Source organism: Magnolia sinica, chromosome 7 (genome assembly GCF_029962835.1).
Source record: "Magnolia sinica isolate HGM2019 chromosome 7, MsV1, whole genome shotgun sequence".
Taxonomy (NCBI): Eukaryota; Viridiplantae; Streptophyta; class Magnoliopsida; order Magnoliales; family Magnoliaceae; genus Magnolia; species Magnolia sinica.
Genome location: NC_080579.1, coordinates 66,820,950 through 66,832,775, shown reverse-complemented (window position 1 = coordinate 66,832,775; position 11,826 = coordinate 66,820,950). Strand labels below are relative to the sequence as shown.

At 39.4% G+C, this 11,826-nt stretch overlaps 1 protein-coding gene across 1 annotated transcript; it reads left to right on the top strand.

Annotated features, from left to right (window-relative positions):
- Positions 1 to 5,450: 5,450 nt before the first annotated feature.
- Positions 5,451 to 11,327, top strand: LOC131251410 (myosin-binding protein 3-like). The gene is made up of 5 exons (XM_058252090.1): positions 5,451 to 7,160; positions 7,538 to 7,663; positions 8,045 to 8,257; positions 8,594 to 10,042; positions 11,131 to 11,327. Exons 1-4 carry the CDS (start codon positions 5,897 to 5,899, stop codon positions 10,012 to 10,014), a joined length of 3,024 nt encoding a protein of 1,007 aa, XP_058108073.1. The 5' UTR covers positions 5,451 to 5,896; the 3' UTR covers positions 10,015 to 10,042; positions 11,131 to 11,327.
- Positions 11,328 to 11,826: the final 499 nt, after the last annotated feature.

Genomic DNA, 11,826 nt, shown 5'->3' with positions numbered 1-11,826 from the left:
AAAACAAGCACCAAAACAATGGCATGAGAAGTTTGATTCTAAAATATTATCTCATGGTTTCATGCATAATGTAGCTGACAAATGCATATATTCTAAAGTAGATGGTAGTTATATCATTGTTATTTATCTGTATGTTGATGACATGTTAATAATAAGTAATAAAATGGAAGGTGTGACTAAAACAAAGAGGTTTCTATCTTCCGTATTCAAAATAAAGGATCTTGGACAAGTTGATATTATTTTAGGTATCAAAGTTAAAAACATTATGGAGGTTATGCTTTATATCAATCTCATTATATTGAGAATATGCTAAATAAGTTTAACCATCTAAATATAAAAGAAGCAAAGACCCCATTTGATCCAAGTGTCAAGCTAAAAGAAAATATAGGAATAATAATTGCACAATTAGAATATGCGAGTGTTATAGGGAGTCTTATGTATGTTATGCAATGAACTAGACCTAATATTGCATATGCTGTGAGTAAACTTAGTAGGTTTACTAGTAACCTAAGTACTGAACACTGGAATGCAATCAGTAGAGTCCTCGGTTACTTAAAAGCAACCAAAAACTTAAGACTATTTTATTTAGAATTTCCTGCCGTATTGGAAGGATATACCGATGCGAGCTGGATATTGAGTGCAAGGGACAACAAGTCTACTAAAGGGTGGGTATTACCCTAAGAGGTGCAGCTGTATCTTAAGGATCCAAGAAACAAACTTGCATATTGCATTCAACTATGAAGTTTAAATTTATAGCCCTAGCTGCAATAGGAAAAGAGGTTGAGTGGCTAAGGGATCTTCTATTAGAAATCTCTTTCTGTGTAAAGCTTATATCGGCTGTGTCACTACATTGTGATAGTGAAGCCACATTAGCTAGAGCCTATAGCAGCACATATAATGGTAAGTCTAGACATATCAGTCTTTGACATGATTATGTCAGACAATTGATTCAAGATGGAATCATTGCTATTTCCTATGTGAAATCAAGCAATAACCTGGTAGACCATTTTACTAAATCTCTACTGAGAGATGTAGTAAATGCTCCATCTAGAGGAATGGGGTTAAAACTCTTCAACCAAAATTCCGCCAGTGATGGTAAACCAACCTAAAGTCAGAAAATCTCTAATTTTGGGTTTAATGGGTAAGAACAAGTCACTGATATGTGGAAAGTTTTCATCACTAAATTATAAAACCTCATCCATAATAGATAAGTGTTGAGCGTTACGAAAAAGGGTTGAGTCTTAGAACTCTTAATGAAATCCAATCTATAGGATAAGTGTCTTATAGTAACGGAGACACTGGAAAGATTTCACCTATATGAACGTAGAGATGGTGCCGTCTCTCATGAGAGTTAGGAGTTTTCTTTCGAGATCGTTCACGAATTAGGATAAGCACATGGCCATTAATTGTGCTGAGCAAGATTGTGGGAACTCTAACAAACACATAGCGAATATGTGTGTAGTTTCTCTGACTATATTATCTAGGAATAATTGGTTCAACGCTACGACTACCAGTCATTTCGACAGAGTTTTGAGATACTTACACTAAGGAAAGATTAAAATCGAAAGATATCTTTCTTTATGCATATAAGCTGATTATTCTAATAGAAATGTTTAACCGAGAAAATATATTTTAAAAAAAATCAAGTAGGGAATTGTTGCAAAATATTGATTTTATAAAATATATTTTAAAATAAAATATAATAGAATATATTAAAAGTTTTGTAAAAAGCTTTTTGGGGGTTTTTAAGAATAGTCCCACATGGGAAAGGGAATGGAAGATTTTATGGTTTAAATGAAAACAGTGGAGTATTATAATATTTGCTTACCTAGTCCAAGGACTATGGCATGCACACTCGTGCTCGGGCACAGGCTCGGTCTCGGTCTCGGTCACGAGCGTGGGCATGTGTGACAATGTGGCTGTAGAGGCGCTAGTGGTGCACTTTGCACTTCGAGTCGCGGTGCAACTAAGTAGCTAAGGCGGATGGCAAGCTGAAGTGGAGACTAGAAGACTAAATGAAAATCCTCTAGTATATATGGAGAGCTGAAATAGAGCTGTTGCAGCAGATCTGTAACAGTTGTGCCATTAGTGCAGGGTCCAGCTGTAATTGCTGCATGGATAGCCCAACAACTAGAAAACAGCTAGCTGCTGTCTCATAACAGTCAGTATGCAGCAGCTTAATGGTTCATGCACAACAGTCAGAAAATGACCATAAAATGGCTAGTTTTCTCCAATATTTAGAAAACGGTCATGAGATTTATTTCCTTGGACCATAACTCCCAGCCACCATAGCCTATAAAAGGAGAGCCTAGATGGTTTTCCAAACCATCTCTCAATTCACTCTAGCAAACCCATACGAATTAAGACAACCCTTTACTCCTCTCTTATACTCCATCAAGACAACAAGGGTTGGACCTTTGCTTGAAGAACAGACCAACGGTGTGGTATAGAACGCTTCAACTGAACCAGTGGCTAAATACTTGACCAATGCAGTGGTCTAAATCACATGTTTTCTTCTCTTTCTTTCTTTTGAGATTTTTCTTTTATTGTATTTTTGCCAGACTGAGTGTAACAGAGTTCCAATAGGTAGGCCTTCGTGTTTGCTGAACGCAGACCCACACCAGGCTTGTCGTATCCTATAACCGGTTTGCCTGTAACCTATCAGCATACTCAATTCACTCGAGTAGGGACAAATAACGCATTAAAGACAGTATTTCAGACGTGCTTCAGCCTATCCATATTTCAGATTAATTTGTATTTTTCGGATTCCATATTTTACAGAAAAAATATTATCCTATAAATCTTCCAACATGTTCACGGTTCAAAAGTGTAAAAGACAGAATCTTAAGCCGTCGAGGAATGAAAAGAAGAGAGACCGTTTGATTGCCACCTAAAAACGAGTTCAATTTCCGAAGTAATTTAAAGAGTAAATGAAAGTAAAGAAGGCTCTTGTATGCCACATATGCACTTCATACATAATTTATTAGAGCATGGACATCATGCATCGCTTTGTTGGAGCATCCGCTTTTCTATCCTGTCATCAATTCACGCCAGGCTTTTGGCTGTTTGAAGTGGGGCTGATGTTTCAGCAATGAAGACCACTAGGCTTCCAGGTGGCAACGTTTCAGGACTGGCCCAACCCACTCTTGTTATAGGTTTCCCTTGAGTTAGATAATGGGTCAGGCTCAGTTTAAAAATGTGGTTCTTTAAGTAAATACTCAACCTAGCCTGCCTAGGAACTGAAACAAATTAATAGATGATGAGCATAGGTACATACACATGATGCATGTATGTTTGGGACATTGGAAGCTATTTGGGCTCACAGAGATACATGTTACAAATCTACTCTGTCCATCAGTTTTGCAAGACCACAATAAGATATGAATCCAAAAATCCAACAGATTCAAAACTCACGGGAGCCACACCACATGAAATAATGTGAATGGAAATGTGCTGACCATGATGTTTATATCCTATGCAAAGCATTCATAGAGTTATTACCACTCCTGATACAAAATTTCTGTGGCCCTCACATTCCAATGTTGGCGTTCAATTCCTGCTATTTTGTGTGGTGTGGCCTACATGAGTTTTGGATTTGCTTGGTTTTTAGACTCCAATCCTATTGTTGTCTTGCAAAGCTGGAGTGAATTTGTGATGCCCATGTCTGTGGGCCCCACAGCTTGGTGGGTAGAGCAAACCCTTTAACAACGCATGATTCCATTCTTAAACCTGACTACAGTCTCTACTGGCTTAGTCAGCCAAGCACTACCTGATTACAATTAAGTCCAGTTCTGATTACAATTGAGTCCAGTTATGTCAGGTTCAGCCACAAGTTTGGCAATCTTGGTCTATTTATTAAAGTGGGCAAACTGATGGACCATCTAAGTGACCTTGCATACATAAAAAGAACTTTTTTGAAATTGTTGTGCACCATCACTAATAAGGGGATGTCATTTCTATTGAAAAATGGAGTCCCGGTTCCATTCTTAAACTTGACTATAGTCTCAAATAGTTAAGTCAGCCAAGCACTACCTAATTAAAATGTAGTCTAGTTTATATCGGGTTCAGCCACAAGTTTGGCAATCTTGGTTTATTTATTTAAGTAGGCAAATTGATAGACCCTGTGAGTGGCCATATATATATATATATATATATATATATATATATATATAAATAAAAGGAACTTTTTTTTGAAATTGTTGTGTACCATTACCGCACACTTGGGCTTTGAATTCCATGCATAAAAAACAGAGGGTGCACTAGCTGAAAAGGAAGAGCATGACCTTACTTGAACTGACCAATTATAACCCAAACTTCAAACTGTTGATTCATCACCAAAGATGATTAAGAAGTAACAGTGCATTATCTAATAGATCTTTCCTTTCTAATATTCTATATGAGAGTTATTAGTATTTATTAAATTTGTTCTTATTTAATAGAATATAATTACATTAAATGACAGAGATACTATATAATAAGACATGACTTTTCTTCATCGAAATAGAGAAAAACTTCCCATTCTCTAGCTAGAAAGATATGTAACCATGAAAGCAAAGTTAAGTAAAAAAAAATTAATGGGCTGACAAGTTCTGAAAACATTTATTTATTTCATATTTTGGACTTTAATATCTTAACTCATAATTCTAAGTTTTGACATTTGAATTTGTCCTAGTAAGTGAAGTACAACCATCAATTCACATTTCAATGAAAAAAGTCAAGGTTCGTGACTAGTTACTTCTAATATTGAGTATAATTGGCCATGATTTATAAACCGTCGGATACAACAGGCCAACGGTCAGGATTACAGAGAAATAAATCAGGCATTATTTCTTGGATTATTAGTTTTTAAGAAGTAATAAAATATTTGCATATATTTTAAAAAATAGAAAAACCCAGTGCATGATGATGTAATTCCTTTGCAAAACCGTACTCGCATTTGATTAGTCTCACACTTAACTGGAGGCACACGTGCGGACATTGAATATATCAGAGACGCTCATCAGGAGATGGACCAACCATGGAGGAGTCTGACGAGCTTTGGGAATGATTTAATCCCAACTCCTTGATTCAATGGAAAGGATGCTTTGTCCGTCCATCTCTTCAAGAATAGCCAGCTGGCCTAACTTTCATGATTATCTCTATGGTGGGCCACAACTTGCTCAGCTGTTACGCGTGCTGCGAGTAAGAAGTGAGCCTGGGGTGCGAGTAGAATTAACAAACGAGGTACATGTATTGTAATCCTGACCGTCCAAATAGTGAGGTGCATTGTAGTTGGAGGCCTTAAAGTCACATTGCTTAAACTATCCTAACCACCCAATTGTGGCCACCTAATGGACGGTTAGAAAACAATAAACTGTAAGATCTTGAGCACCGTCGCCCACGATTTGGACAGTCTGGATTGCGGTACACGTATCCAATAAAGAATACTACTCCGTTTCACCAAACCCTTTTGCTTCCCACTGCCTACAACTATCCGTTTGATTCTGTCTCTCGTATGTGCTCTGGCCTTCTCTGACTGCCCCTCCGTCACCTTCTGCCAAGCCACCTTCCCCCATAAACCCCGTCAAAGCCCATCTCCAATTTCCATCTATCTCTCTCTCTCTCTCTCTCTCTCTCTCTCTCTCTCTCCATCAAAACCCATCTCTAATTTCCATCTCTCTCTCTCTCTCTCTCTCTCCATCAAAACCCATCTCCCATTTTCATCTATCTACCCCATCAAAACCCATATCCCATTTCCATCTCTCTATCTACCCAATCAAAACCCATACCCCATTTCCATCTCTCTATCTACCCCATCAAAACCCATCTCCTATTTCCATCTCTCTCTCTCTCTCTCTCTCTCTCTCTCTCTCTCTCTCTCTCTCTCTCTCTCTCTCTCTCTGGGGATTCAGGAACCATGGCTCCCAACAAGTTCGCAACCATGTTGCACCGCAACACCCACAGAATCACCGTAGTCCTCGTCTACACAGTACTCGAGTGGACCCTTATCATGCTCCTCCTCCTTAACTCCCTCTTCTTCTACCTAATTGCCAAATTCGCCGCTTTCTTCGGCCTCAAACCTCCTTGCCCATGGTGTTCTAGGGTCGACCACATTCTCGAACCCAAAAACAATCCAAATTCTTACAAAAATCTTCTCTGTGAGACCCATGCCAATGAGATTTCCAGACTGGGCTATTGCTCCAACCATCGGAAATTGGTCGAATCCTGCAATATGTGTGAGGACTGCTCGTCCTCCCGGCCTCATCAGACCAGGCCCAACCAGCATCTCGCTTTCCTTTCATTGGTTGCAGATCAGGTGCCGGGAATTGAGAATGGTGGGAAGGATTTGATGTGTTCTTGCTGTGGCACGAGCTTGAAGAGCGGATTCTTTTCGCCCTACTTGTTTATCAAGCCTTCTTGGGATGTTTTGGATTATACCAAGAAAGGGGATTTGATTAGGGAGAAGGGTGAGGAAGGAGATGATTGCTTTGGTTTCGTCGAGAACGGGTATTCAGATCCATCGAAATCTGACTACCCCTCGGATCGTGATGAAGACGGGATCGAAAATGGGGACAGGGTGGCAGAAAACCAGATGCTTTCTGATGTTTCTGTCGATGAGTGCGCTGTAGAAGGAATGGAGACCGGGGAATGTTTGAATTTTGAGATTGGTTCAGTCAAGTCCGAGCAAGATTCTGCCATTCGATCTTGTGATGACACTGATAATCTGATTCAGGTTTGTTGTAAACGGGACAGATCTTTTGAAATCATTTCTGAATGTTATGAAAAATTCTCTGAGGATGACCGTTTGGTTCCGATCGGATTAATCGATTCAATGACTATGAATAACCAATGTTCATCTAAATATGAAGAACTTGATGGGGAGCTGTCAGATGCTGAACCAGAATTTCCAGAACTTGTCCCATCCCTTGTCGATACTGGGAGTGTTCTTGATGAGGGAACGGTGCGAGTTTCAGTCGATGGAATCGAGGATAATACCAGATCTGAAGATATCGAAAGCACAGGTGAAAAGATGTGCCCTTTAGTCTTTCTTGATGAAGACTCCAATGGAGATTTGGTTGCAGAGGTATGCGATCTAGTTGTTATTGCTCAAGCAATTCCAACAGGGTCTGCCAGCAGAGAGAAAATTGATGTGCCAGAGAAAAGCTTTGATGAATCCCCAGGTAAAAGAATCATGAATATGTCTCTTTCAATATTCATAAACTATTTTCATAATCTCTAGAATGTGTTTGGATGCACCATTGAATTGAATTGCACTAATTAGTTCATTTGAGGGTAAATGCCTGAATTATCATTTGCTTCTTTAGCATTCGTAACAAGGAAGTGGCAATTCAAATTGCAGGTATGTTCCTTTCAAGTCCTGCTTGAAAGTATTATGATTGTGATTTGAAGTCTAGGATCTCAATACTAATGCTAAGGAAGTGAACACGAATTATCACAATTCAAGCCAATGATTCAACCAAACATAGCTTTATATATCCATATTAAATTTCAGTGACTTGTGTTCTAAAATGACACCCATTGTTTATATTGTATGCAGCATTTGAAGATGTCAGTGACATGATTGATATTGAGAGTGAATCCATTATTGCTCAAGCAATTCCAACGGGGTCTGCCAGCAGAGAGAAAATTGATGTGCCGGAGAAAGTCTTTGATGAATCCACAGGTAAAAGAATCATGAATATGTCTCTTTCAACATTCGAAAACTATTTTCATCATGTCTAGAATGAGTTTGGATGCACCATTGAACTGAATTGCAGTACTCAGTTCGTTTGAGGGTAAATGCCTGAATTATCATTTCCTTCTTTAGCATTCATAACAAGGAAGTGGCCATTCAAATTTCAGGTATATTCCTTTCAAGTTCCAGCTTGAAAGTATTATAATTGTGACTTGGAGTCTAGGATCTCAATATGAATGCTAAGGAAGTTAATACTAATTATTGAAATTCAAGCCAATAATTCAATCAAACATAACTTTATATTTCCATATTAAATTGCAGTGACTGGTGTTCTGAAACCTACACCCATTGATTTGTATTTGTACACAGTGTTTGAAGAGGGCATTGACATGATCTATATTGAGAGTAAATCTGAGAATTTTATCGAAAGAGAGATCTGTGATGTGGAACTGATGGACCAGCCTCAAATTGAAGAACTGGTTATTTCATCTGCATGCCTTCAGAAAGACCTGTCTTCTGAAAATTATGGTAGTGCCTGCAGTTCCTTGCCTTGTGGCAATGTCGTTGTGGATGAATACCAAGGTAAAATAGCTACTTCATGTTCTTGTTTTTCCTTGATTATTGAATTCTCTGGTTGGAGATGGTGAATGTTAGGCTGTGTTTGGATGCACTACTAAACTGAATTGCCGTAGTTAGTTCAAATGAGAGGAAATGACCAAATGCCAATTAACTTGGTAAAATTGCAGATATGTTCCTTTCTGGTTGAACTTCAAAGTAGGATAACTGCAATGTGGAGCCTACTTCATGAATATGAGAGATTGCAATTTGGTCATTTTCAAATTTGCAATTCAATTCAGTTCGCGCAAACACAAACTTACATCTTGTCGTAGTTTCCAGTGAAAATTTCCTGATGTGCAGTCCCTGATCAAGCCAATGAACCAGTCATAGAAGGTGGAGATTCCTGCATAGCATCTAAAGCAGTACTCAAAATTGAATTGGTTGAGAGGATTAACCAACGCGAAAACTATCATTTATCCACATTGTCTGATCTTATTGATGCAGAGGAAGAGAGAGCGCCTGAGACGCCAACTTACATGGAAGGCATGCACACCTTAGATAAAAGACTAATGTTCGACAGAAAAGAATCAGGAACAGAATCTTTGGATGGAAGTATCATAAGCGAGTTCGAAGGTGGTGAAGCCCTGACTGTAGATCGCCTGAAATCAGCCTTACGATCCGAACGTAAGGCTCTGAGTGCATTATACGCGGAACTTGAAGAAGAGAGGAGCGCTTCTGCAATTGCCGCCAACCAGACGATGGCCATGATAACAAGGCTTCAAGAAGAGAAGGCTGCTATGCAGATGGAAGCATTGCAATACCAGCGGATGATGGAAGAACAGTCCGAGTATGACCAAGAAGCCCTGCAGCTTCTAAACGAGCTCATGGTCAAAAGGGAAAAGGAAAAGCAAGAGCTAGAGAAGGAACTGGAACTGTATCGCAAGAAGGTTCTCCTCTACGAGGCAAAAGAGAAGAGGATGAAGAAGGAGAAGAAGGCTAATATGAGTAACGGAATCTCTTCAGCTTCTTCTAGTGCTGAGGACAGCGATGATCTGTCCATCGATCTCAACGAAGGGGATGACAGTTTCTATGGCCCACAAGAAAGCAATCACAACACTCCCACCAATGAAATTCTAAGTTTCAGTATGGAGCTAGAAAGCACTAAGCAGCTAAGTACGCTTGATGAATCTCTAGCCAATTTTGAGGAAGAGAGGCTGTCAATTCTGGAGCAACTCAAGGCACTGGAGGAAAAGCTTTTCACATTGGGTGGTGAAGATGAGAACTTTGAGGATGTGAAGTCGATCGAACATTTCTCGGAGGAAAACAGGAACATGTTCGGTGAGAATTTCGAATTTCACGGGCACGTAGTGAATGGGGTTACAAATGGATTCCCCGACGAATTGGGTATTAACGGAAAGCATGATCATGAATATAGAAATGTGGGGTCCAAGGCAAAGACGCTCCTACCTCTTTTCGATGCTATTAGCATGGAGAATGAAGATGGGTTGAATGAGGAAATGGTGTTTGCTGCCGTTTCACAAGACTCTGCTGCTACCAAGTTCTCTTTGGAGAAAAAGAAGCTTGCTATTGAAGAGGAGGTGGATCATGTGCATGAGAGGCTACAGGCTCTTGAAGCTGATAGAGAGTTTCTGAAGCATTGCATCAGCTCCATGAAGAAAGGAGATAAAGGGATTGATCTTCTCCAGGAGATTTTACAACACCTTCGTGATCTGAGGACTGTGGAACTTCGAGTGAGGAATACCGGTGATGGTCTGTCATGAATTCCAGCTCAATCAGACTTGAGAGGAGGTAACTTTTTTTTTTGTCTTTTTGTTTCTTTTCTTTTGAAGTCAGAGTAAACATAATTTCTCTTAGGCTTCGTTTGGATGCACAAGTGAATTGAATTGAGAACATTGGGTTTAATCAAGAGGTAAAGCCTTAAAATGAGTTCATCTCATTTTAGTTAATCGTGATTATGCATAAGGGTGTATTTGGTTGCACCAAATATCATGAAATTTTGTGATATTTCATGATTAATCAGTATAACTTCTTGCAAAATTTCATGATATTCAGTGCAACCAAACACACTCTTAGAACATATTTCTAAGGATTAAACTTCATAAACTGACAATCCTGAACTCTAATACATACTAATGATTAACTAAATTGATATTGAACTCATTTTTAGGTGTCTACCAAATAGGCCCTAAGGGAACTACAATTTGTTCATTCCTACTGTGTTCAATTACAAATTATAATTGATTCAATAGTGCATCCAAACACTTGTATTTTCATGATTCTGATATGCCCATATTGTTTTCCTCATCTGCGTCTCAAAGTACAATTTTGTGGGCCTTAAATAGCATTCCCATATTACCTACATCTCAAGTATAATTATGGATCCTGTGATATTTATTTCCGACCCCATGTCCATGTTTACAACAGCACGCATGCCCACCTGGCAGGTCTGTGGGACATCTCAGCCATACTAAAGGTGGGCCCACCTTGTGTGAAAATTAAGCTGGCCCACTCATCAGATGAGCAATATGACTGTGTTGAATGTTGATGATTGGCAAGCTTTCTTTTAAAAACCCATCATTGTTTTCATATAGGGATGATCTGCCAGAGGAGTTGACTGACCTATTTTCATGTCTGATCTTTTTTTTGGGGCCGCCTTATGCATGGTTTGGATGTCTCACACGTGTAAAAATGCATGTGGGAGAGTATGCTCATGGCAGTGGCACTAGCAGACCCCTATTGATAATCAGTGGTTGCTAAACCTTAATATAATTAAAAACATGTATTCTTCTTGAGTTGTTTTGTGATCGAATTTACAGCTGGACTTTCTGTTGATCGCTGTCCAAATGAGTAATGTTTTGTTCGCTTGATTGATGCAGGTTTCTTGATTGAATTGAGTCAATCAGTGGCGTGGAGGGGCCGAGAAGAAGCGCATGTGATGGATGAGATTCATGGTATTTGGTCATTGTCATTTGAAAGTATGGGAATCCCTCCTGGATGGAGGGAGGCTCTTGGTTTGCTCTGTTCGATGTTGTAGCTGCGTGTGAGCAGACTGGAATGGAGTCTGCATTAAGCATTTCTAGCATGTTAGATGCTTTTTTAGGCTAGGAAAGGATCCAATGCTAAATGCTAATGACCAAGTTATGAAGCACTCAATCTTGTTACATGTAGTGCAGATCTAGGAGATCCAGGCCGTTCACTGTTGGGACCCATCTTGGGTCAATCATACACCAAAAATCAAAGCGGAGAAACAATCACAGCCGCTAATAGTAGAAATATTTCCTGTTGAATGTTGACTGTTGGTTGGACTTTGCCCAATCAGTGGCTACGATTTCAATGTCCATAGTAAGCCCCAACAAATGAACAGTCTGGATCTTGTACGTGTGTGCCACGTGTATGGATTTTGAGTGCTTGATAACTAAGTGGTCCATTAGTATTTAGAACTGGGTACTTTCTCTTTCAAGCCCAAGTTTTTTTTGTGGGGCCCATCACCTCATCTTGGTGGAAGATGAGGCAGGGAGGAGTGGGAGGTGATCCACTCTGTCATATTAGCACAGTGTGTGGGATCATTGCTG

Excerpts from the sequence above, each read along its gene's own strand:
- LOC131251410 (XM_058252090.1), top strand. The coding sequence starts at position 5,897 with ATGGCTCCCAACAAGTTCGCAACCATGTTGCACCGCAACACCCACAGA. Across the intron at positions 7,161-7,537 it reads AAGCTTTGATGAATCCCCAG|CATTTGAAGATGTCAGTGAC; the intron begins GTAAAAGAATCA and ends TATTGTATGCAG. Across the intron at positions 7,664-8,044 it reads AGTCTTTGATGAATCCACAG|TGTTTGAAGAGGGCATTGAC; the intron begins GTAAAAGAATCA and ends ATTTGTACACAG.